Below are 25,376 nucleotides of genomic sequence, written 5' to 3'. Positions count from 1 at the left end.
ATTAGTTCAGCCAGTCTGTCTACGAGACCTTGACGATTCCACGAAGCAGAATAGCTGCAGTTATTTAAAACCTCTTTCAACTCTGTAATGTCTGTTATTCGACGGAGGCTAACAGCTTGCATGCAACACTGGAGTTAAGGTCATCTACAAGGTATTCATATATATTGGTAATTAATTTGATAATATCTGAGCTTAAACGTGGTTGTATTCAATAGTATTGCAGTACTACAATCTCCCTTTATGCTCGGATTTTACATATTCTCTTAGTCGTTTTTTATGCACGAATATACGTTCTAAGGGCAATTCTAGCGACTTTTTACCAAGCTTTTCTCCAAACAATAAAACTTGCGGAGGGTCAAGGAACAAATATTTTGAGCCTCCAGTTATCAAGATTTTGTCTTGTTGGTGCCCGGCAACGCAAATCTCTTTTATGCTCTTTTGCTCGTACGGAAAAGGGTGAGAATATCCTTACTGAATCATTGTGTAGAATTTCACAAACACCTTTGTGTTGTCCAAGAAATGTGCGATGAAGTGACTTTTGCATACAAATTACTGAACGCCTCTCAATCTGTTTCCGAGTGGAATGCTACCTCTATTGTCTGATCTAATGAAGATACTGAGTGTATAAATTCTTATACTCTTACGTTTCATACGTTTGTTATGGCTTTGGATTGCACACCATTGTTACCAATGAAGGTGAAATCAAACACTAAAACTCCATGACACTCTAGCCAATCGAGTTTCCGTGACACTTATTACATCCGGCATTGCAGAAACTATCTTCACACCTAGCTGCGATCGCTTATCGAATAAGGTTCGAACAGTTGTGCAACAAGTTCAGAGACGAGTTACATGGCTTCGTGTTGCACAAAAAGTGGACTCGGCATCATTCAGTCAAAGCCTCACCATTTGAACATTCACAACTCCGAGGTCCTTTTGACCATCTGACTATATTTTTACTTCATTTTCAACTTTTCTTTATTTCATATGACGCGCAAGCGGCAAGATTTTACAAACAAAATCTCTTGACCTCTTCAGTTTATATCGATTTTGTAATATTGAGCTCCTTTCATTCGGATATAAAATACTACGTTTGACAGCCTGGTTTGATTTCATATCGAGTGCTACATTGTCAATGATTCTTTAGCAGGTTGAGCTCAGAGACATCATTAAGCCGTAGCTAATTAAGTAGGTCTTTTATCGGTCCACTGCCATTATCGATAGAGCAAGCAACAATTGATCCATCGCGATTACGCCAGATTGCATGACTTTTTGTGACATTTACCATTGTGATAGCTACAGACGACAAACAGTTTGTAACCGAAAGCATTGCTCAGACAGCCACATGTATCCATTTTTATCAAACTTTTCGAAGGCTGCAGGCGTTCGATTCGTGGATACTTTATGGTGTCATTCTTTGCACTCACCGTGGTATGTGCTACTTTCCATAAGATATCATGATCTTCAGCGTCGGGAATTTTTAATTTATAACTAGGTATCAATCAGAGTGTGGTGGACCGAAAAAGTGTAATAACCGAATAAACAGCAATAAATTTATAACGTCCAAAAGTCAATGTATCAATAAGCAACCCATAAGATAATAACACTAATAAAAGTTTAGGGACGTTACTCAAACCAGCAGGTTGGTACTTGTTCTGTTGAATTTGGCCGAAAAAGTTTGTCGGGAATAGAAAATTCTCCGATTGGGCTGATAGTGTATTCTTGGATCTTGCTGCGTTGGCACTGTAAGCGGCCACGTGTCCAATGCCTAACCTCCTAATATAGTATATACATGTATGCAAAATAATATTTACAGTAATAACCAACAAAAAGTGTGGAGAGGGGTATGACAAGCACGTTAGTAATGTACAGTTTGTTATGGTGTAAAACATAAGCATTGATGTAGCATAGCATAACAACCACACAATGAAATGAAAATACAGTCAATGTCTCTATTTGCTAACAATGATAATAATGATGTGCAAAGCTGTTCATAAACCCTCAAGAAAAAGTTGAAGTGTTTAGTTCTTTGTGTACAATGAATAAATAATTAAATAGAGTTTACTCGTTTATTATTGTGACAAAAATGAATTTTTTCTATTCTAAAACAAAAACTGTGACAAAACGAGTAATTGTGGGAAAATGTGATTAATTATGTACACTACGAAAAGGAAAAAAATCGGATGAATTTACTGGTGTAGTACATCGAAATTTGTTTGTTTTTATTTTATTTTTCAATGAGCAAAATGTACATAGCGCTTGGGTTTCTCTACAGTTCTGCCTGACCGTGTTAAACAAGTAGGTTTGGTGTTCAGTTTATCATCCCCCCTGCTCTAGTAGTGATTGGTCGGATGGGTTGATCAAGGGTCGTGCTATCTTCTTTATCTAGTTCAGCGTTGTAGAAATCAGGTTTTATTCTATTAGTAGCGATCGTCTACTCTTCTTTCCACTCTTGTTGAATATGAAGTGTTTGTTTGTTCTTTTAATTACTTGATATGGTCCGTCGTAGGGTTGTTTCAGTGGCTTTTTAACAGCATCAACTAGGACGAAGACGAATTTGCATGTTTCTAGATTTTTGTCAAGTTCCGTTCAATTATTATGTTCCCACGGCGGTATGGCTTTGATTATTTGCATGGTTTGCAGTAGCTGACTAGCGAAACGGCTTGGGTCCGTTGGAACTGATGTGTTTGAGTCTACTAATTGACCTATTATTGTAATAGTTGTACCGTAAACTAACTCGGCGGCAGCGCATCCGATGTCTCCCTTAATAATTGAACGAATCCCAAAACGTACGAGCGGTAAAGCCTCGCTCCACTTTGAAGAGTCAGCTTGTGCCTTCAGTGAGCTTTTCAGTTGGTGATGGAATTTTTCAACCATGCCTTTAGTTACTGGGTGATAAGCTGTTTTTTCGATGTGGTTTACCCGGAGACGTCTAGTGAATTCCTGAAATAGAATGGATTGGAATTTGAGACCATGATCTGTGGTGATTATCGAAGGTGCTCCATAGTTCGATATCCAGCGGTCAAGGAGAACGGATGCTACTGTATCAGCAGAAGTGTCTTTGAGAGAGCATGCTGTAGCCCATCTTGTAAACCTGTCCACCGCAGTGAGAATGTGAGTGAAGGAATTTGACGATTGCAGGGGTCCAACTAAGTCCAAATGAATATGTTTAAAAACGTTTGTCGGTAACAGAAAATTCCCCGATTGAGCTGATAGTGTGTTTTTGGATCTTGCTGCATTGGCACTGTAAACAGCCACGTGTCCAATGTTTAACATCCGATTTGATTTTTGGTCAAACAAAAATTTCGGTTATAAGCTTTGTTGTAGCTGTGATGGCTGGATGCGACAGTCCATGTAGCTTTTGAAATATTTTTCGTCGACAAGGTTGTGGGAAAAAAGGGCGATTATTGCCCTTTGAAGTGTCGTAAATGATAGATGCATCTGAGAAAGGAATGGGTACAAGTTTAAGATTCAAGTTATACTTCCCTTTGCAGGCCGCCAAATCTGCGTCTTCATTTGAAGTTTTGCTAAACTTCGAGGCTAATGTTGTGCTCGTGTACCATCATCTTGATATCCTTTCTAGATAGAGCGTCTGTGACAATGTTGGAGGAGCCCATAACGTTCTTGATTTGGCGATAATCGTTCGGAAAAGAACGCTGTTTTAATACTGCTCCTGTTGCTTTCTGAGGTCGGTATTTAGGAGCTGTGGCATAGCAGCATTGGATATCATCAATTTCGCCTTAGAGAAAGGTTCTCTGAACTCGGAGGTTAACGTGAAGGTATTCTATTTTTTGGTCTGAGCTGCGGTTTTATCAGTCTTCAGTAAATCTCTCAAAGGTTGCAAAATGGCCGCGCAGCAAGGGAGAAAACGTCGGTGAAATGCCTATATCAACTTGGGCTCAGGAAAATTGACTAAAACTTCGACTTTTTCTTCAAGAGGTTTGATTCCTTGAGAATCAATTTGATGTCCCAGGAATTACAGAAGTGAGATGCCGAATATAGAGGATTGATTACCACACCATAACTTATGAAACGTTCGAAAAGTGTGTGTAAGTGTTGATCATGTTCTTCAGTGGAAGAACTAGCGACTAAAACATCGTCGACATGGACAAATACAAAATCCAAACCTCTAGTTACTTAGTCCATGAATCTCTGGAAGGTTTGAGCAGCGTATTTTAGTCCAAAAGGAATCCTCAAGAATTCAAACAAGTCAAAATCTGTGATTATAGCTGTTTTCTCACTATCCTCAGGTGCCATTGGTATTTGATGATATGCTCGAACTAGATTTAACTTCGAAAATATCCGTTTTCCAGGTAGCGTCAAAAAGGAGTCGTGTAAGTGAGGGATGGGGTATCGATCCGGAATAGTCAGGTTGTTTAAACGGTGGTAGTCTCCACAGAGGACCACGTCTAGTGGGAAAGCCAATGGGCTGCCAAATAATGTCTAGCTGCAAAATGTGCACGAATTCTCACTTAGCAACTGTTAGCTTAGGTGGTGGCATTCTTCTTGACCTGGCGCACATTGTAGGGCCTGTGGTAGCAGTGTGATGTTGTACATGGTGGGTGATTCATTCGTTTCGATAACCCACCCTGGTGATGCACTCAAATTTCGACAAAACGTCGGTTAAGATGATATCAGCAGGTTTTATCATTCAAACTCCATGAATTTGGTAGCCAGAGGTCATTATACCGATGACCTGTAAAGTCGTGTTCCTGTAAATTAATTTCTTGTTGTCCATATCTACTAGTAGGTTGTGAGCACTGAGGAAGTCGGCTCTGAGAATGGGTTGTTTGACTTCATCTACGATAAACATCCATGTGAATCTTCTGCGGAGACCGAATTCTAAGGTTAATGGCTGTTCTGCATAAGTTCTAATGACAGTGTTGTTGGACGCGACGAGAGATAGTTTAGTACATTCAGAGTGCCGTCGTTGAGAGAGGTGTAGTGGGAAGACGCTGATTTCGGCGCTAGTATCGACTTAAAAGTCTGAGCCAGAAATTTGATCCCTGATGTGAAAAAGACGGCTTGAATAGTGGCCAGAAACAGACGCCGACATCACTGTCTGGCCAGGCCGTTTCACTGATTCACCGTATCAGTTGAAGGAAATGTGCACGGCCGTGTACAACGCCGTGCTTTAGTAACGTATTTGTTATGATACCAGAAGATTCGGAGGTTTGTTTAGGAAAATGTGAACGCTGCCGAGATAACGATCCCCGTCTAGAAGAGGATCTTTGTTGTCTAGCTTGAACGTTTGCTATTGTCGTCTGCAGTGACGCTAGTTGACTCGTTAGTTGTGTTAACTGCCTTTGGAAAGAAGCTAAGCAACTGATATCCGCTGCTCCAGGTGGTCGCACAGAATTCGCGTAGTGACTATCATGATAAGCTTCCATCATTTTGTCCGTAATGTCGGCTAAATCATCTAGGGTGACTGATTTCCCCAAGATACTAAGGATTTGTCTAACGTTATGTGGTAATCCTTGAAACCAGGTTTGTTTTAGGAATGCTTCATCCGAATTGTATGGGCCCGCAATTTGTTTCATGTGTCGAAGAAATTGGGAGGGTTTCTTGTCTTCCAGGTCGCAAGACGTTAACAATTGTTGAAGTCTTTCTTCTTCTAAGAGTGAAGCATGTTGAATTACCACCGCTTTTATCTTATCGTATGGTTCCGACTCAAGCACGTGGTCAATTAAGTCCCCAACCTCAGCAGTAACCTCAATGGGTAGTGAAGTGACAACATACGCGTACTTTGTTGCTTGTAAGCGTATGCCTCTGGCCATGAATAAAGCTTTTATTTGTGCAAACCAGACTCCGGGATTATTAGTTACCTATGTTGGGAGTCTGAATTCAGAGATAGTACTAACTGGGCTTAGAATCTTTTTAGTACGGTTTGACACTGCACTTGAAGTGGTTACTGGAGGAGGGTCCATATCAATAAGTCTGGTTGGGGAGCACATTGCATGAAAAATGAACCAGCGTGTCGTGTAAAATAAAACAATACAACAGTCAGAATAAATACGAGGCTCACCAAATAATTGTGGCGGACCAAAAAAGTATAATAACCGAAAAACAGCAATAAAGTTATAACGTCCAAAAGTTAATGTATCAATAAACAACTCATAAGATAATAACACTAATAAAAGTTTAGGGACGTTACTTAAACCAGCAGGTTGGTACGTGTTCTGTTGAATTTGGTACCAGAATCCACAATTATAAGTAAATAATAATTACAATGAGACGATATGTCCCAATAGTATATCCGAACGTAGAATGTAACGTGAATGTTACAAAAGTCTATAAATATAGATGATAGCTAATTAATCCTTCCGTTATCATATCCACAAACATGATAAAACGAGAGACGTATGTATAAGAATGTATCTAATTATGAGCAGTTAACAATGTCATGCTACGTGAGATTAAAAAAACGGAAGGATGTAAGTGTTCAAGGTCACATACTTAAACAAGTACAATCGAATAATGATAAATGTACAGATTGTGAGAATTGGCGAAATAAATGCGAAAGATATCAAAAACTATTTACAAAATAGGTTTATTAAGTTTATATCCACAACAGGTTTTCAGAAAATTTAGACACAGGAAAACACAAAGAGACGAAATTTGACGACAAAAGATGAAAGCTAAAACGTTGGATCACAAAGTGCGACAAACAAACCACGTGCTGGATGCTCATATGCCAAAAAACCGGTCGATTGCATTTCTAAATATAAGTGAGAGGTCTCAATCAGTGCAAAAATGAATTGAAATAACAAATGCACTGAAAAAGTACTAGTGACAAAGTAGTCCTTTATGAACAATGATATTCCAGGTGCCATTTTTAGTGAATCAAAATAGGCTGAAAAATTTAGTCTTGATGCGTAATAAACAATTGGGATTTTCAAATAGCGCTCAAGAGTTCTTCAATGACAAAGCATCTTATGAGCGAACAAAACGTACACAAAACATGTCACTAGTTTAGTTTCACCAATATTTACTTAAGTTACTTGTGTTTTTCTCGACATAGTGTTTCTCTTCACTAACACTGCCACAACTCAAGGTTGTTGGTTTGCAGTTGTTCAAATGGTAAGACACAAGGTGTTTGTTTATGGTACAAATATAGTTGCCATTAAGATGTCTGTTTTTTCGTGAATTCAAAGTAATCAATCTTGACAAACAATTCATCAGATAATTTTTCACTGTTCCTTAGTTATGGATTATCGATTCAAGTGTGGTTCGTTTGTGTTTATGTTAAAGTCCCTACTGTAAATTGATTCTTCCCGTTAAAACGTTAAGGTTCATGTATCTAAGCTTTGTAGTAACAGTATCAGCTTATAAAGCTATAAATGCCGGGAGGTTTGGATAAATCCATTGAATACTTCGCGCTTCGTATGCAGTGTCATCATAGACGGTAGTAGTCTGTTTGGTTTGAAAGCAATCAAAATGTCTCGAAGCTCGGCAACACTAGATTATTTATTTTAGCGGAATTTAGTAATTACTTGCCAACAAGATACATATAACCCTAGTTTATTCGTTTTGAAAAGTGCAGTAGTAAGGTCTCACAACGATCAATAGAAATGTACAGTCAATTTGATAGGTTCTTAACAGCACCTCACTTTCTACATTACTTTGAAACGAGTTTTAACTTCATGTAGTCCGTGTAAGGCAAGTCAGCTTCCAGCTAGCGTAAGAGATTATCAGTATGTTCTAAAATAAACCATGTTAATCCATTTAAGGCTTATGTGGTACAAAGTAAAGTTGGTTTCGGTTTTCTTTTTGTTCAGATGAGAAAACCTGAATATTGTTTTAGTTAAATAAAATACAAGCGCTGAGTGAATCTAGTCAGGAGCTATGCTTATAGTATTAAGGGTGAAGAATAAACATTTTTTTCTTTTCAATTCCATTTTTAACACATTTTATATGGGTGGGATTACATATAGTCAAAAACTTAACGTATATGAAAGGAGGTCCAAGGATTCATTTGATTGTACACAGAAATAGTACCGTTTAGTTAGTTTTTCTTTCACTTGATCATTTTTACTACTACCACTACCACTAATAAAAACGCTAATGTTATTGATACTTATATTACCATGATATTTATCGTGATCATTATGTTTCTGTACTAATGAGGTGTGACAGCCCAAACTTATGATTATGCTAATTTCTTCATCGCCTATGATTGATGAATGAAAGGATGTTTAGCTATTGTTTGACAACTGACCAACATTAGTGGTAATTTTTCTATCAGTCGTACGACTTCGGTGATTTCAAAGTTATCATTGCGATAGAAATCGCGACAGGTTACTATTCTCTTCCTGTAAAGATACTATTCATTTTATGTAAGGTTTCAGTCGAAATGCCTGTGTAAATGGATTAGTATTATTCAATTGTTGTGCCATCTTGAGGAAAGGTTTAATTTATTACAAAATAATTTTGGAAAAATTATAATAGCTAATGTAATCTCCATGGTTCGAAAGTTAATTGTCATTCAATAATTGTGAAACGTTGAACGCCTTCAGAAAAATCAGGTTATGTAAGGTTTGGTTCGACTTGAAGTATTCTTAACCTGTATTTAATTTGGCAACACGAATTAAGTAGATTGTATGATCTTGTTTCCTCGGATATGTAAATAAAGTAACACTGATATATTGACGGCCATTTATAGCGTAAATACAATTAACGTTTATCAATTAAGAATATTCTTAGTACAAAATATAACCTTGTCTAATGTAAATATTAGCGATTGAGATTTACTGTTATGGTGCTGTAAACCATCTAACGACAATTGGTCCTCGGTAGATATTGTTTATGAAAATGGCTAAATTAGTATTTCATGCGTTCTTAATTCTTAAAACTGGTGCGTCACTTGTAAAAAACTAGACCAGAATATCACATAACATTATTCTGCTAGCACGAAACTGGTATTAAATGTTCTACGTCGGAGGACATGGTGTATATCAGACGTGTAAATGCTCAGAATGGACTGGTTCATAGAAAGTCTGTAGCCAATACAAATTAATCTGTTGTTTGAAGGTTATAATGAGCAAAACTAGGCTTATTTATTTATTTCTATCTGTTTCATTTCATACACTAACATAACCTGAGCACTGTAAAATATTACAATAGTTGATGATATTACTTTTAAAGAAGATGGGCGCACAAAGACTTTCGGAACAAGCTAGTAGAGTGAAAGGTAAACAACCATATGGATTAGTTTGACTGCTTTTCAGTCATTTATTATTCACCTGGTATGTAACCACATGATCTATAGTAAAGGAATCCAATCCACCTACTCGACTAACCAGATTGGAAAAGATGCATTAGATCAGTGGGTCACTTGGTCATTATAATTGTATGGGATAGGACAAATGTACCTCATCTCAAATGTCATACCGTGCTAGCGCAATGACATAAAATTAGCAAGATAAATTACAAAAAAGTTAATATTATAGTGTTATCAATTATGTTAAAGAAGATTAAAAATCGGGAATTCAGCTCAAAAAGAACGAATGAAATGGCACGTATGATGGTGCATTGAAGTTCAAAGTCTACAGATAAAATAAAAAGTGAATACATTTGAGTCACTACTAACTATTTCGAGCCATGTCGCCGAACCTCACCAAATCTCGTATTCCTCAACTACCAACGCGTCTCAGTCTAATAGTAATTAAAAGAACGGTCTATCGTCGAAAACGACTCCAAGAATAGAATTCAGAATTACTGCAAGGCTAATTAATCCAAGATTTTGGTCTTTTACTACGCCAGGTTTCTCAGCACAGTGCTTATGGAAGAATCTGACTGATTTCAGTTTCAATTGGAATCTTTTACACACACTTTGATCCTACTGTATACAAACATTTCGAAACTATCTTGTATCAATTCCCTAAACAACAATAAGGAGTTAATGCAATTCAGTCAGTGATGACCTCACAAACCTCACTTATTGATATCCTAATTCTAATGAACTGAAATTAGCCTAAAAAGGACACAAAAAATAACAGTAGTAGGTTCTGACAGACATCATATAAAATCTTTAGTAACTGATTTTTAACTCGAGAAATCTAAATCATAACTTAACGCTGCTCAAACCATTTTCATGAACTATCAATTCTTGAAACGGATTTACTAAGGTTGTTTCGAACTTATTGATATTCTAGTCTATGTTATACGTCGAAATATCCTCTGTTTTAGGATTGACGGCACGTCTCCAAGTCAAAATAAGGTTGAGATTTATAGTCTGATGAGCTCATATGCTATGCTAATATTTCACAACTCCAACTTTAATGCAGCGAACGAGCCTTTTGTCCTCTTCTCCCCTTCTCGTCTAACTACAGTAAAAAGTTTAGTTGAATACTAGAAGGTTTATTGATGATAACCACAGTATGAATAAAAATTAATTTCAGTTAGCCAATCATATATCAGGTGTAATGCTTAGATTGTATGAAATGGATATTTGTCAATAACCACAAATAATGGTAAAAATATGTTAAAAGTCCATAAGTAGTTTTATTTATTTATTTTAACACATAGATATTGGTACAAGGAGGCACCAAATAGGTATGCGCCACACAATCTTATTTGATATGTGCGAGGGCTGTAATACTTCCCTGGTGCCCAAACCGAACCAGGTGGTTTTCTTAAGGAGCCACACCTGGAAACTTCGACCTGAGGGTCTGATCCACAAGGCAGTCCCATAGTAGCCGGTGTCCAACAATTGGTTCATACACCATTTGTTCCTTCAGGATACTGGAGCCATCCCATGTGCACCATTGGTTTGGAATCGGGGTTTTCCAACACTCCTAGGTGGACTCACGGTGTCCACCGGCCTCATAAGTAGAGTTCACGCAGAATAGTTTTGTGTAACAGAAATTCATTATAATCGATGGTGATTTCTTTTTTTCATGAGATATATTTCTGGTCGGGTTTTCCTCAATACAGCAACACTGATTTTTCACATTTACAATAGAATATTTATGTTTGCAATGGTTGGGATAAAGTGTTTGAAAGGTCTCCTTACTCTTCCTTGTCATTGTAATAACTTGAATTTTATTCACTGAATTCAGATTTCTTCAATCTTATTGTATTGGTACCTTTTAAACATATTTAGTTTAATTGACGGCTTTTAATTTCAATCGAAAATCAGTTTGCAATTGATTACCTATGTGCAGATTCATATATGAGATTGCCACTTATTACATTCTAGCTATCGATACTATTTAACTACTGTTCACAATAAACAAAGCAGATTGATTGCATAAATACATTGTGTGATAACCTGAAGTTCGTAACTGTATTTTAAGCTGTTTGAGGCATAGTATCTCATTTGGGATCCGAAGGATAACTTTAATTGTTATTTCGAGGATATAAGTGTACGATTCAAAGTCATTTGCAGTAAGATATACATTTATTCTGACTTCTTGTGAACTTTAAGTATCTAAACATTTTTTCTACCTTAACTTTGTTCTTCTAATATGATTATTACTGTTATTGTCGTTAATTTTTCTGGATTTTTATCATGTGGTTTATTTCTCTTAGTTATTGTAATGAGTACTGCAATTTCTTTCTATCTATATGTATACCTGTTTATGTTTGTCAGAAGAATTTTTCAAGCAGCGATAAGATAGTGAAAATTCAAGTGTCTAAACCGTACAAGTATACATAGGAAACACAACCCACCTAATTAGTACAGGGGTTTGTGAAGACTTTTATTTATTACTAAGAACATGAATCGACCCAAGTCTGAAAACTATTAAAAACCTGAAAACAATAAATAACTGTATTTTTCTAGTACGGGATTCTTCAGGAGTGCCCATTCACATCCACAGCGGAGAAAAAAAAAACTCATTTCTTTCAGTATCACATACCGAGAAGTCCTATACTGGAGTGTAACAAATATCCATTGTTTTAATATTTTCAATAGTTGTCTAATTTTGATCAGTTCCTTTATATCGGTAACAAGACAAATTGCTCTTATTGAATAGTAATAATTAATTTCTTTTATAGTTTAAATACAACATCTGTAACAGTAAAAGTGTACAGGTCATTAGTTTAATAGCACAAAGTTACAGTTTTCTATCGATATAATAAGAGTAAAGTTAACAATTAACAATAACTGACTGAATAGATAATTTTCTAGTGTCATGTATATACACTGCATACAAGTATATTAATTATTGAAGTATATTTATTCATTATTCTATCTGACCTTAAACAAAGTGACTAGAATCATTGTTATTGTTATTATCATCAGTTTATATTTGCTTTTGTTTTTTTGTGTGTGTTTTGTCAATGAGTTTAAATAGTTTCTATGTTGTTTTCTATAACTCTACTCATAGATTTTATTGTGATTACTTTCATAAAGTAGTCGGGAATCTGGTGTTGTTAAGTTGGAATGATATATATATATAGTGTCTGACAAATGAAACGTGTTTAGTGTTCATTTCCTAATTACTGGTAACATGTTAAGTAATAATTAATGTATATTGAATATTAAATGGTATGTGATAGGAACTGTAGAGTTAAATTTTACTATTATTTTTTGTTATGTAACCTCCAAAGGTCCTGGTATGGCCGAGAGTGGTGAGAGTCAACTCTCCCTCTCGAAATGCCAACACATGGTTACGTGTATACAACCACTGTCAGGGAAGTCTTATCCAATGCCTTCTCGCGGCATTACTGTTGTTTACGAAATTGAGAGGACGAAAAGCGAATACCCGGCGTTTTAACCGGGTGAGTGGACATAGAGGATCCATCTAGGGTAGGGGAGTTGGAAAACCCTGATTTTAAACCAATAGTGCACATGGGCTCCAGAATTGTGAGGGAACAAATGGAGTGTGAACCAATTGTTGGTCACCGGCTACCATGGAACTGCATTTCCTAACATTGCTCCACTGCTTTGTGGATTAAACCTTTAGGTCGAACACTTGAGGTGTGGTCCCCTAAGAAAACCACCTGTTTTGGTTTGGGCACCCGGGAAGTATCCCAATCCTTACGTAAATCGAATGGTTTATGTGGCGCATATCTATTTGGTGCCTCCTTGTACCGATGTTTATGTGTTTGAATAAATAAATTTTCTTATGTAATTAAACATGGCTCTTTGAAGTTATATGAATGTTTCACTTATATAAATACTACTCTGTATGTTTAAAATAAAAATAGGTGTTTCATGCCAAATGCTGGGTAATAAATGGTTGTATTGTGATTTTACAAACATCATTGACTAATGTAAATTTATTTGAACTAGAAAGTTAGGAGTGGTTAAACTAAGATTTGTCATCAGTTCATTAGGTAATCGACTGCTGTATTAAGTTTATGTTGTTAGATACTATCTATCTGGTTATGATTCTCACAGTAATTATGACTAGTGACTAAATACGTTGGTTGACTTGACTAAGAAATAGATAGTAGTGGTGTAGGTTTATTCACTTTTTCACTTAATCTAAGTTATGAGTTTTAGTATTCTTTCTCGTATACCTTTTTGTTCCACCTTTTTTTATTAAACCATATCGTAAATATTTAGTCTTGTTCTCGTCTCTATTACAAGATTTTGGTGTTGTTATATTAATATGGTTTAGTTCTTTGGGCCAATGTAGATTTGTTTCAGTCTCTATGTTAATTATAGCTAACTTACATTAACTCATTTATTGTTTTCATTTACTACTGTTATTATGATACACTATGAGAATAGTTCATTTACTGCAATAATGATTTAATAGGATTATTGATTGTTTTACGATTGGTAGTTTCGTCATAGTATGAAGCTCCTCAGCAGTGCACATCCACGATCACACTCGAGGGATTCAGACCCCGGAGGCTTCAGTCTCGCGCGTGAACATTTAACCTCTAGACCACTAAGCCGGCCGGCATCCAACAATGTTAATGTCTAACTTCAACCAGTCCACGAAATTGCGCGACCATCTCCTGTTGTGCTGAAGCACATACCAATCTCTATCCGACACGGATTAGCTCCACTGGTCACGAATGATGAATTTCAACTTCTCATTGAAAGCCGGAGAGCACTGAGTTGGTGTCTTATCCTACTATGCTATTCGTCAGTATTGGGCACTTATGATCCTGTCAGGGACTTAGCCCAAAACCCTTAGGTTTTTCAGAGCATCGCTGAGGAGCCTCACACTAGGGTGAAACGACTGTTCATTGCTCTGTCGTTTTCAATGGTACCCCATCTGAGATCAATCTGTGGCAAATACAACCTACAATTTAAACCAATCTCCACAAAAATTCAACTAAATCTTATTTTAGTCGAAAGACAGAACCGAAGCTATATGTGTACACAATCATCTCGTAACGTATTATGCATTTTTTAGGTATGTAGCGTAATTGAACATGATTTTTATGGCTAAAGTCGTTGAAAGCCGATCTGATTCTACATATCACATAATGTCACTGATAATTGAAGCCAATGGAAACTATTTTTAAATTTTTCTGAAGCTGTGATAACCAGTATTTCATTTATAAATCTGACTGGCAGTAATTTTTAGGTCGGAATAGAATTTCATCTGAATAGTATCAAACGGTATATCACGAGTTGATTTCACTTAGACTACCATTAAAACTTGGAAGTACTAGAAAGCTATTTTTTCATAGTATGGGATTCATTAGCAATGCTCATCCACAGCTCTACGTCTGAGAATCGACTCAAAAACCTTCAGTCTCTATCTCGGATGCTTACACTCTGGACCGTTGAGACGACATCCAGCGGTGTCATTGTCTAATTTACATCAAACCAAATAACATGAAAGTATTATATATAGGTAATAATCGGTCACGTAGTCACAGATATATTGATTCCTTGTCTTCTCTTTGATCCTAGACCTTGAAATTACAACTTATATGATGAGAATTCATTCCTTTTTTCAAATTATATTGTCTATGCTTAGTGTTTCCTATCATCTTTGATACTGTTACTACTTTTAATACTCTGAGATTTTTCCTGATAATTCGAACTGTGTGTGCTGATATGACGTGATACTTTGAACCATTGCACAAATATAAAAGGTTACACGTTGCTTATAACTAACTGAGTGATACTTCGTAGGCTGTAGTTCATTTTATAGACAATTTTTAGTGAATAGAATTGTCAAATCTATCGACCACCTTATAAATGTAAAATATAAGACTCGATTGTAATGATGATGTTCAACATTTTTCTTGATTAATGAAATCTTTTGTTGTATTCTCATGCATAGCTTTTTATCCATTTGTCGTTTCTTTTATTTATAAATGGTTGAATTTGTTTAACTAAAGACTTTAGTAAGTATACTACTCATAATGAGAACAAAAGTTTAGATAATTTAACTCTGTATGGACAAACGAATTAGTACATTTAGGAAATAGTTATGTAATGAATATCGCAGTTGATAACATCTGTGAGTAAAATCCAAACAAATTCAAACATTCATACTCACCGAGTTCATAGATGATCATTGACCTTGTTAATAAAGCACAAATTGTAGATTATATGACGTGTTCTTTTATCAACTTCCTGTCATTATCCATTCTTCATTTCAGCACAGTTAATAGCTTAACATAATAATGGCGTAGGTGTATACACTCTTTGTCTTCCCTTAAACCGTGAGATTAAAATTACTTTATAACTTTCTTTCTACGAACCAATTCTTTCTCTCTGTATCATATCCTTATATGCAATCCCTTTTTTAAAAAAGAAACATATTACTACCATTGAAGTAACTCCTTCCATGAATTCGGTCCTCATCTTATTGTGCTAATGAGGTATGGCAACTTGGACCGATGCATATATGTACCTGGTTCTACGTTGTAGCTGACTGACTAACATAGTAATCATAGTTTAGTATTACTGATCAATAAAATTCGTCTAACATTGATCTATTTAACAAATCAAAGCTTGCCTAGGTGACTTTGATATTTAATGGCACCATTCGGGTATTTTTAGAGGATTAATTTTTTCATATGTTAGTCTTATCAGATAACTTCTAATAACCTCAAAATTTATTATCAAACTGAATTCATTATTAACCGAAATATTCCAGTGACAATGTTTCTAACTGATAATAAGTAACATTGACTTGAGTCAACTGCAAGGATTAGTTCTTTCAATATTATTGACAGTGTATAAGTGGTTCAATGATCATATCATTTAACTTTCAACAATCTTTTGTTGTGATTTCAATTCCTGCTTTATTTACTTCAGTTATACAATATCACTATCCTTATTTGTGATTTAAATTCCAGTAGATTAGTACATACTCAGAATCTACTTACTTACTTACTTACGCCTGTTACTCCTCGTCGAGGAGCATAGCCCACCCACCAGTACTCTCTACCCAACTCTGTCCTGGACAATCCTTTCCAGTTCTTTCCATTCGTTATTCATCCTTTTCATATCTGCTTCTATTTTCCGATGCAGTACGCTCTTTAACCTTACTCTCTTCCGCTCCCCTTTAGGATTCCAGGTTAGGGCTTGCCTCGTGATGCAGTTTGCTAATTTCTGTAATGTATGTCCTGTCCATTTCCACAGTCTTTTCCTAATTTCCTCTTCAGTTGGAGCCTGGTTTGTTCTCTCTCAAGTTACATTCATTAATATTGCTGAATTTATCCTCAACGTTTTCAATATCCAATAAATGTATCATACTCAACACTTTCGGTTATCTTTCAGTGAGTGAATGAGTGACATATATTTAAATGTAGTTTTCATGAACTGTTTCATTTCAAGTTATCTGAACATATCTGTTATCAACACATCTAATATTATATTACCCAATATACCGAATGATAAACAAACGTAATGAAATTAAAATCTTCATTGAAAATTAGGCTCCAGTATACAACATTCATCTCCTAAATGAACAATGAAAATGACTAAAAGTACTGGATACGACACATAAACACACATATAGACACATTTGAATATTAAAAACTTTCTAAATAACTTCAGGTTATTAACATTCACTAATCATTCTATTGTGGGACTCCTCAGCAGTGCACATCAACGACCTCGTCCCCTGCGAGATTCGAACCCAGGACCTAGTGGTTCCGCGCGCGAGCACTTAATCACTAGACCACTGAGCTGCAAACCAGTAGGTCCTGGGTTCGAATCTCGCAGGGGGTGAGGTCGTGGATGCGCACTGTTGAGAAGTCCCACAATAGGACGAAACGGCCGTCCAGTGCTTCCAGGTTTTCCATGGTGGTCTAGCTTCAACTGACTCATGATCTTAACTGTTGAAATTACTACAATCTCCACAAAACCCATCTGATACTAATCACTCTGTTATATCCCGATGAGCATAATGAATAGGGACTGTTGGGATCTATTTTTGGACTAATATTTTAAGTATATTTTTATTGTATAATTGTTAAGTAGTTGAACTATTCATATTCATGTTCCTCTATTATAGGCTTTATTTTGACTTATGAACTATTACTATACGATTCACCATTCTTGAGTTATATCTGGTCTATCAATTATTACCTTCCACATTCACAGCCACTTTTGTCCAAATCTTGTACAAGTGTTATTTTCTATTTTATGGTACAATGTGATCTATTTAGCTGGTGTATGTAAACCCAGTATGTTTGAAATAAATGATTCATATCTCAGAGGCTGAGATTGGTGTTCTAGACTTAGCAGGCAGGGCTAGGCAGGAAGAAGGACCGATAACGACTTTAGACTGCTCGTACTTGTTTTATACGTCATTGGTATGGTCGATAATTCACTGTTCTCTAATTGACGGTATCGTTACATCATACATTAATTGGAAACAGAGCACAAGTTATAACATTCGTTCACTACCAACTGTTCAAAATAGTATTGTATATTGAAAGTATTTAATAGTCAAGTTACATTTCATATATTTGTTTAAACACAGAAACATGTTTTTTCAATAATTACCCCCCCTTTTTTTACATTCCAGGATAAAAAGTTGGTTGATAATTATGTTAAGCATGCTACTACACATAATCGAGTAAGTATTGCCCGACTAATCATGAATTTAATACAGATTTTTGAATTTAACATTTGTATATATCAGAAGGGTTTTGTGGATACTATAATAATTTCAATGGTTGAGATCATGAGTCAATTGAAGCTAAACCACCATGAAAAACCTAGTAGCACTGGACGGCCGTTTCGTTCTATTGTAGATCTGTTGTGAGATAGTAACTCACTGATGACAATGGTGGATGTGTCGCTAAATTTTGTGAATTGGTTGAAGTGTTAGATATTAACACCGTTGGATACCGGCTTATTGGTCTAGAAGTTAAGCGCTCGCGCGCGAGACTGATAGGTCCTGGGTTCGAATCTTGCGAGCAGGATCGTAGTAGTGCACTACTGAGGAGTCCCACAATAGGACGAAAAGGCCGTCCAGTGCTTCCGAGTTTTTGATGGTGATCTAGCTTCAATTGACTCATGATCTCAGCCATTGAAATTTGCATAATAGAAAAACAAACAACAGCAACAATTCAATTATCAACAGTGTTTAGTATTTGTTTATAGCTTTTTGTTCTCCCAAATTCTAATCTTCTGAATTCTTTATGTCCCCTTTTTTTCACTTTCCAAATTTATTTCATTGGATTATACTCCTTAAAACCCGAATCTTTCCAATTACTGCTTATCTTTTTACTACCCCGACCACTATGGCATTTGAATCGACATTTGTATCTTTGTGCTAATGTGGTACGACAACTTTAACTAATGTACGTAGGTACGAAGTTCTATATTGTTGCTGACTGACTGATTGAATTGTTTAAAGCACAAATTATTGGTCACATGACATAAATATATTGATCAACTCAATAATCACTAACTATTTCTGTAGTTGTAGTTTCGAATTTCAACTAGAATCTATTGATATGTAGTATTCACGTAAAAAGGATTAATTCATCGGCTTTTTTAAAGAGGGGTTTTGATACTACTTGGCTGTTCAATAGTTTGAGATTGCATCTTTTGCGAATCGCTTCGATATTGCCTTAATTCGCAAGCTTTATAAACAAAGATGGTTGATGGCTAGTAACGGATTCCAGTTTGATGCGCGTTTCGTACTATTTGGGTCTCATTAGCTGGATACCAATAAGAGACCGACCAATTGCAGTGCTAAACATCAATGGGAAGATTAAAACAAACAATACCAGGTGGATTTAAACTTCACCCCATCGCAGAAGCAATTGGCTATCAAAATTCAGTAGCTAAAAGGATAATGTGTTGGTATTTGGAGCGAACGGTACTGAGTTCGAGTTCCTGAGTGAACATCAGCTCTGGGGTGCAGGTACATCTATCTGACGTGTCTCAAGCAGGACGAATCGCGCGTCCCGTATTCCGCTGTTAGCCACAAGTTGTCTTCAAACGTATTGTTCATAGGATTGATAGTTTGGTATAAAAGTTACAACCATAGTTGCATAGAAGTCGTTTAATGTTTGGAATGATTTCGTTCGTACGATATTTGTAAAAGAAAGTGTTCATACGGTTCCAAACTATATGATTTAAAATATTGTCCACTGTTGGCGAATTTTAATTCCTTGCTTTTCACTGAAGTGAATTTTCGAATACTTGCATTGTGCATTGGAATGTAACTGTTTACTGACCAATTTATGCACGAAACTCACTTTGGAATATAATGGTTTTACCTGGAATAACTTAGAATTACCTTCACGAGAGGGTTTAACAGCTAGTTATGGGTGATCAAACCAAGACGTGGCATCAGTCTTTGAAGTCACAAACTTCTGTTCTGAGCCATGTTGGTAGATGCAGAGTACTTGGTTTAGGTCCTCGTAACTATCGTAGCTAAATGGTTGAGGACTCTGGGTGACGTGGCCTAAAATCGATGTACTTGGTTCTACGTTGTAGCTGATTGATTGACTTAACAGCTAGAAAATACCTTTGTGGTATAGAGTGGTATTACACTTAGATATACAGCTTTCCTCCGTAACATTTCTTAATGTTCAACTTAAGGGGACGTTGAAGCGTATGAGTTGAAAGCTATTAAGCTTCATAACAATTGGGAAACTATAGTTAAGTTTATTTTTCAAGATATAAATAAAATGTGACAAGCGAAACTTGACTTCTTAGACAATAGTTAAATGTCAGGTTCATGGAACAACGGGCTGTGGAAACAAATGGAGAGTGATAGATTCAAGTTTGAGGAAGTGAGAATGCTCAGTAACACACAATGTTAAGAATTATTTTAGCGTAATTATGTAACTCTTCTACATATATTACTTTGTGCTTGCTATCTAGCTTGGATCAACAGAACAGAAAGTGAGTTTTTGATTTCTCAAGTTAATAATATGTATTTACATGTTATTCCATGGACTCTGACTAGTTTCCACTTGGTTAATCTTCTATAGGTCTTGGAAGAAGAACAATGTTGGAGAGAAATAAAACGCCGTCATAAAAGATCAAATGAATCTCGTGATCGATCACCTGAATCAAACTGTGCTCAATCAGAACAAGCACTAGATGCTTATGAGCGTGCACTTCGTTCAGAAGCTAAACGCAGTGTAGAATTACTTTCTGCTCGTACATTACCAAGCGCTGCTGGTGGACAAAATGCTAAAGAGTTTTGGCGAACACTTGCTCGTCGACACTGTGACACTGGTCGTTGGGGTCATGATGGTTGGGATGAATTACAAAATGAAGGTCCTATCCCATTTAAACGTTCTGAAAGTATCGATGATGTAAAATCAAAATCAGTCACATCAAGTATAACACCTAAACTACCATATCAACATACTGTTGACAAATTAAAAGAACAAGAAGCATTGACAAAATCAAAAAAGAAAACTAAACATAAATTATCCGAATCAAAATCGAAGAAAAAACATGCTAAAAAACGTAAAACTAAATTGAAAAAAGTTAAAAAGCATAAGAAAACTGACAAGAAAAAGAAACATAAGAAAAAAACCAAAGTGTCTAAACGACGATCACCTACTCCGTCGTCGTCGTCCTCCTCCTCTTCTTCATCTTCTTGTTCAACATCCTCTTCTTCATCTTCATGTTCGTCACCACCTCCGTCACCAGCTCCTTCATCGTCCAGTTCTTCATCATCTTCCTCCCATTCAGCAAGTTCCATTGGAACAGATGATGAAATAGAATGGCAAGAATTAAAAGTGAAATAATAATGATTGTAATAAAGAAAATGTAATACTTTTTTTTCTTTTTATTACAATGCATTTTGTAAATTAACTGATAGGAATCAATTATCTAACTTGAATCTGCAGAATTTCTTCAATATCCTTTCCCATTTCTTGATATTTTGTCATTGTGTTTTATCCTTTCTCTTCTCTTTCTTATTCATAACCGATGATGTAATGTAAAAAAATAAATCACATAGTTTCCAACTAGAGATGGGCTGAGGTTACGATTCCATCGTACCTAGTTCGGTTTGAATAGCTATGTAAGTAACTTTATGCCTTACATGAACAATATAACTCTAAGCTGAATATATATATGAGGCTGTACTGTATGTAGGTCCTTAATTCTTAATAATTATGGTTTCTGTTTGGTTGATGGAATGAAATTTCCCCTCTTCCTATTTGTGTATTTTGTTATACTTCTGTTTGTATGTTGAATAGGGTATATTTCTTAAGAAAAAGAATGTGCTCTTTCTACTGTTCTTATTTTATATAGAATGTTATTATAATAAAATGGTGTATATAATAATGGTTAATGTTTTATTGATAAATTATATACTTGAATGGTTGAGATCATAAGTCAATTGAAGTTAGATCACTATGGAAAACCTGGAAGCACTGAACGTCCGTTTCGTCCTATTGTGTGACTTCTCAGCAGTTAGCATCCATGTTCCCGCCCCATGAGATTCGAACCTAGGACCTATAGATCTCTCGTGATAACGCTTAACCTCTAGATCACTAAGCCGGTATCTAACGGTGTTAATGTCTAACTTCAACCAGTACTTCTAGGTTTTCCATGGTGATCTAGATTCAATTGACACATGTTCCCAACTATTGAAATTACTATAGTATTCACAAAAACCCTATTCTTATTTTAATTAGTGAACAGCTTTGTTAATAGGTTTGAGCTTTGCAGATTTCCTTCTTCTAACAAAGGTGTTACTGTAATCAGCTACCTCGAATGAATATGCCTTATTGATGAGTGATATTGCGCACAAAACCGAGATTCAAGGATTTGTTTTCGAATAATTTTAAGCAAATAATATCAAACATAATGCTCTTAAGTTATCAGCTCCTTGCCATTATTTGAGAAATGAAGGCTCCCTTCCAAATAATTATGTCATGCGCGCCTAGCCTGCTACTTGTGTGGGGAAATCAAGGGTGAGTGGAATGATTCTGTTGGCTAACCAAACCAAATATCTGCACAAACACATTGATATTTTATGTCCCTCAGATAACAATAGTGTATTTCTGCTCCGTTTGATAGTTAATTCAAATCTTGACTGATATCATCCACCCATCAGGATCTCTCCCTTGCCATTCGGCCTTTAGATATTGTCTAATTTCCTCAGCTTATCACAAGTCTGGTGTTGTCCGTTCTTATTGTTACACTGTTATCACCGAATATTATTCGTTGATCTGTCTACCGATCTTTGATAAAGTGTTGTATTGGAAGCATCCCTTTATGACTCTATTAGCTACTTGCACTCATACAAATCACAGTACCTTAACAGACAGCTCAATAATCTACTCATAATTTCAGGAAGTGTTTTTCAGGTTAATGTTTTGTTTTCTCAGTTAACGTTATTATCTTCTTCGAGGACTTCAGGATTTCTTGTGTGAGGTAGGTTTGTTTTAGTTAGAAACGTGAACGAATAGAAGTCAACTCTATGGTCTGAAGGCATAAGTGCGGTGCTAAATCTGATGGTCCTGTGTTTGACCAGTGTATTCTGTTAAGGGGTTTTATACGACGATGAAACATGCTTAATAATTTCCTATTCTTACCGGTTATGTAATTAAAGTCAGTCTGTAATGTGAACTATATAGTGAGCAGCCTCCAAAACTCATTCTGAGAAACGTGTCAGTCCATTTCTAAAGTCAATTTTAGCATGAAATCAGTTGACTATTTACTGAATTTCAAACGGCATATAATGATTGTTTATTTAGTGCTCTAATTCTGTCATTTGATAGTTATATACAAATACAAAACTCTGTTAAGTCCTTGTTTGTATCAACACCCTGATTTTGTGGTGTGAAATCTAACCCATAGTCGTGTATATTATGTACAATGTGAAATTAAAAGAGAAAGTTTGGAACAAACCAACTAAAGACAGACAAAATCAATAATCAATTAATTATCAGTATGGAGTTGTGGCGATTGTTAAGTTTTTTGATTAAGATCATGAGTCGATTGATGCTGGACCACTATTAAGAACATGGAAGCACTGAATGGCCGTTTCGTCCTAGTATGGGACTCCTCAACAGTGCACATCCACGGTCACACACGGTTGATTCCGACCCAGTACCTTCGGACTCGCGCTCCAACGCTTAATCTCTAGACCACTGAGCTGGTATCCAACGATGTTAATGTCTAACTTCAACCAATTCACTAAATTGCGCGACCATCTTCCATTGTACTGAGGAAGTTACCTGCATTAGCTCCACTGGTCACAGCTTCTCACTAGGACCCCGAGAATTCCCTTACGAAGCTAGTCACTGCTGAGGAATCCTATGCTAGGACGAAACGATCATCCAGTGCTTCTGGGTTCTCAATAGTAGTGCTGGTCTAACATCACTCGATTCATGACCTCAACCAAAAACCAATTAATTGTATATAGTTGTACATTGTATCGTTAACTAATGCGTATTTCTAAAGTACATTCTCGGATTACATAAGTAACACATTTAAGGACAAATCATGAAATTGTTGGTAAATCTATTCTCTACATTTTTCTCTAATATATCTAATATCTAATGAAGTGAACTGTGTAGAGATTATACGAGATAGGTTATAACGGTAGCATTCAACTATATTGTTCATGTAATAATATTAGTAAGATCGAAACAAATACACGTAGTCAATGGGAGTAATCAGAATAGGATTGAATGAATGAAATTCGATAGAATGATAAAAAGAACTCCTATAATGGATCAGTTTGATTCGTGATAATCAGTCTAATCAGAGGATAAACAGTTTTACAAAGATTCTTTTGTATAATTTAGTCAAGTTGGAAACATTTCATAACGATTGGCTCTGAAATCAAGATGCATCTTATAATCACATTGAATGCGTTGGAGATGCTTATTTGTCAACATTATCCATTAATCGCTAGTTCATATTTGTTAAGATACTTCTACTTAAGGCTTCGAGAAATATTCATAGAAAACCTGATAAATCTCTCGATAATTCTTATGTAACTACTAATATAAATATATAAACATCCTTGAATAAAACAAAAGTTTACCTTAAAGGCTTAGTGAACCTATTTTAATTGTTGTGATGGAAATATTATTATATTCTAAATTCATTTAAGCTCTAAAAAAACATAACTCATATCAGCAAAGATTGATAGTGGTTAGCAGTGGAATCCAGTTTGATGCACGTTTCGTCCTATTTGGGGCTCTTCAGCTGGATGCACCTGCATCTCAATGTAGATGTTCACTCCAGGACTCGAACCCCATACAGTCCGCTACAAACACCATCGCGTTATCCACTTAGCTATAGAGTCCTGAGAGCCACCTGCTTCTGCAGTGGGGTGAAGTTTTTAAATTCACTTGATGTTGTTTAGGACTGTAACTCATCAGTCTGTCTCTTATTGACATATGTTCATTCTGTGCGTATTGCATGGTTTGCACATATGCCAGTCTTAAATAACAATGGGAAGATACAAGTAAACAATATCAAGTGAATTTAATAAATCATATCAGTTAACTTCATATGAAAATCTTTATCATTCGTTTATTGTAATATTTATCGTTTGCTAACTAGGAACTAATTTAAAGATAGATTCTCCAAGTTTTAGTTAGACATTTGCCGATTGTAGAATTCAGTAGTCTCAGGAATGGGATGGATATCATCGACATCTTTGGATACAAAACAAGTATTATCATTAAATAAAATGAAAGGTAATAACCAATAGATTCTGGCTTAATGAAGTAAAACCATCATTCAAAACTTAAAATTCTCGATCTGTTTTGTGTGGAGGGTCATGAGTTTCCACTATTAATTAGTTAGTTCTAAAATATGATGAAATAGTTGTTCACTACTCATTGATTTTTAATGTTTATATAGCTGCTATTAGTCTACTGTGAAAACTATTAGCTTATTATTAGTAGAAATTATGTAACAGTCTCTATGGACCCCGAATGCCCTAGTACGGCCCAGGGTGGGGAGAGTCCGCCCTTGCTCTCAAAATGCTCTCACATGACCACGCGTATAAAGCCACTGGCAGGGAAGTCCTACTCACTGCCTTCTC

General features: G+C 36.0%; 1 protein-coding gene across 1 annotated transcript; it reads left to right on the top strand.

The window, feature by feature from the left end:
- Positions 1-7,029: 7,029 nt before the first annotated feature.
- Positions 7,030-21,982, top strand: MS3_00004441 (uncharacterized protein). The gene is made up of 3 exons (XM_051212360.1): positions 7,030-7,080; positions 17,907-17,957; positions 20,335-21,982. Exons 1-3 carry the CDS (start codon positions 7,078-7,080, stop codon positions 21,103-21,105), a joined length of 825 nt encoding a protein of 274 aa, XP_051072926.1. The 5' UTR covers positions 7,030-7,077; the 3' UTR covers positions 21,106-21,982.
- The last annotated feature ends 3,394 nt before the right edge of the window (positions 21,983-25,376 follow it).

This window comes from Schistosoma haematobium, chromosome 1 (assembly GCF_000699445.3).
Source record: "Schistosoma haematobium chromosome 1, whole genome shotgun sequence".
NCBI lineage: Eukaryota > Metazoa > Platyhelminthes > Trematoda > Strigeidida > Schistosomatidae > Schistosoma > Schistosoma haematobium.
Note: the sequence above shows the minus strand (reverse complement) of the source record. Positions and strands in the feature narration are given on the sequence as shown.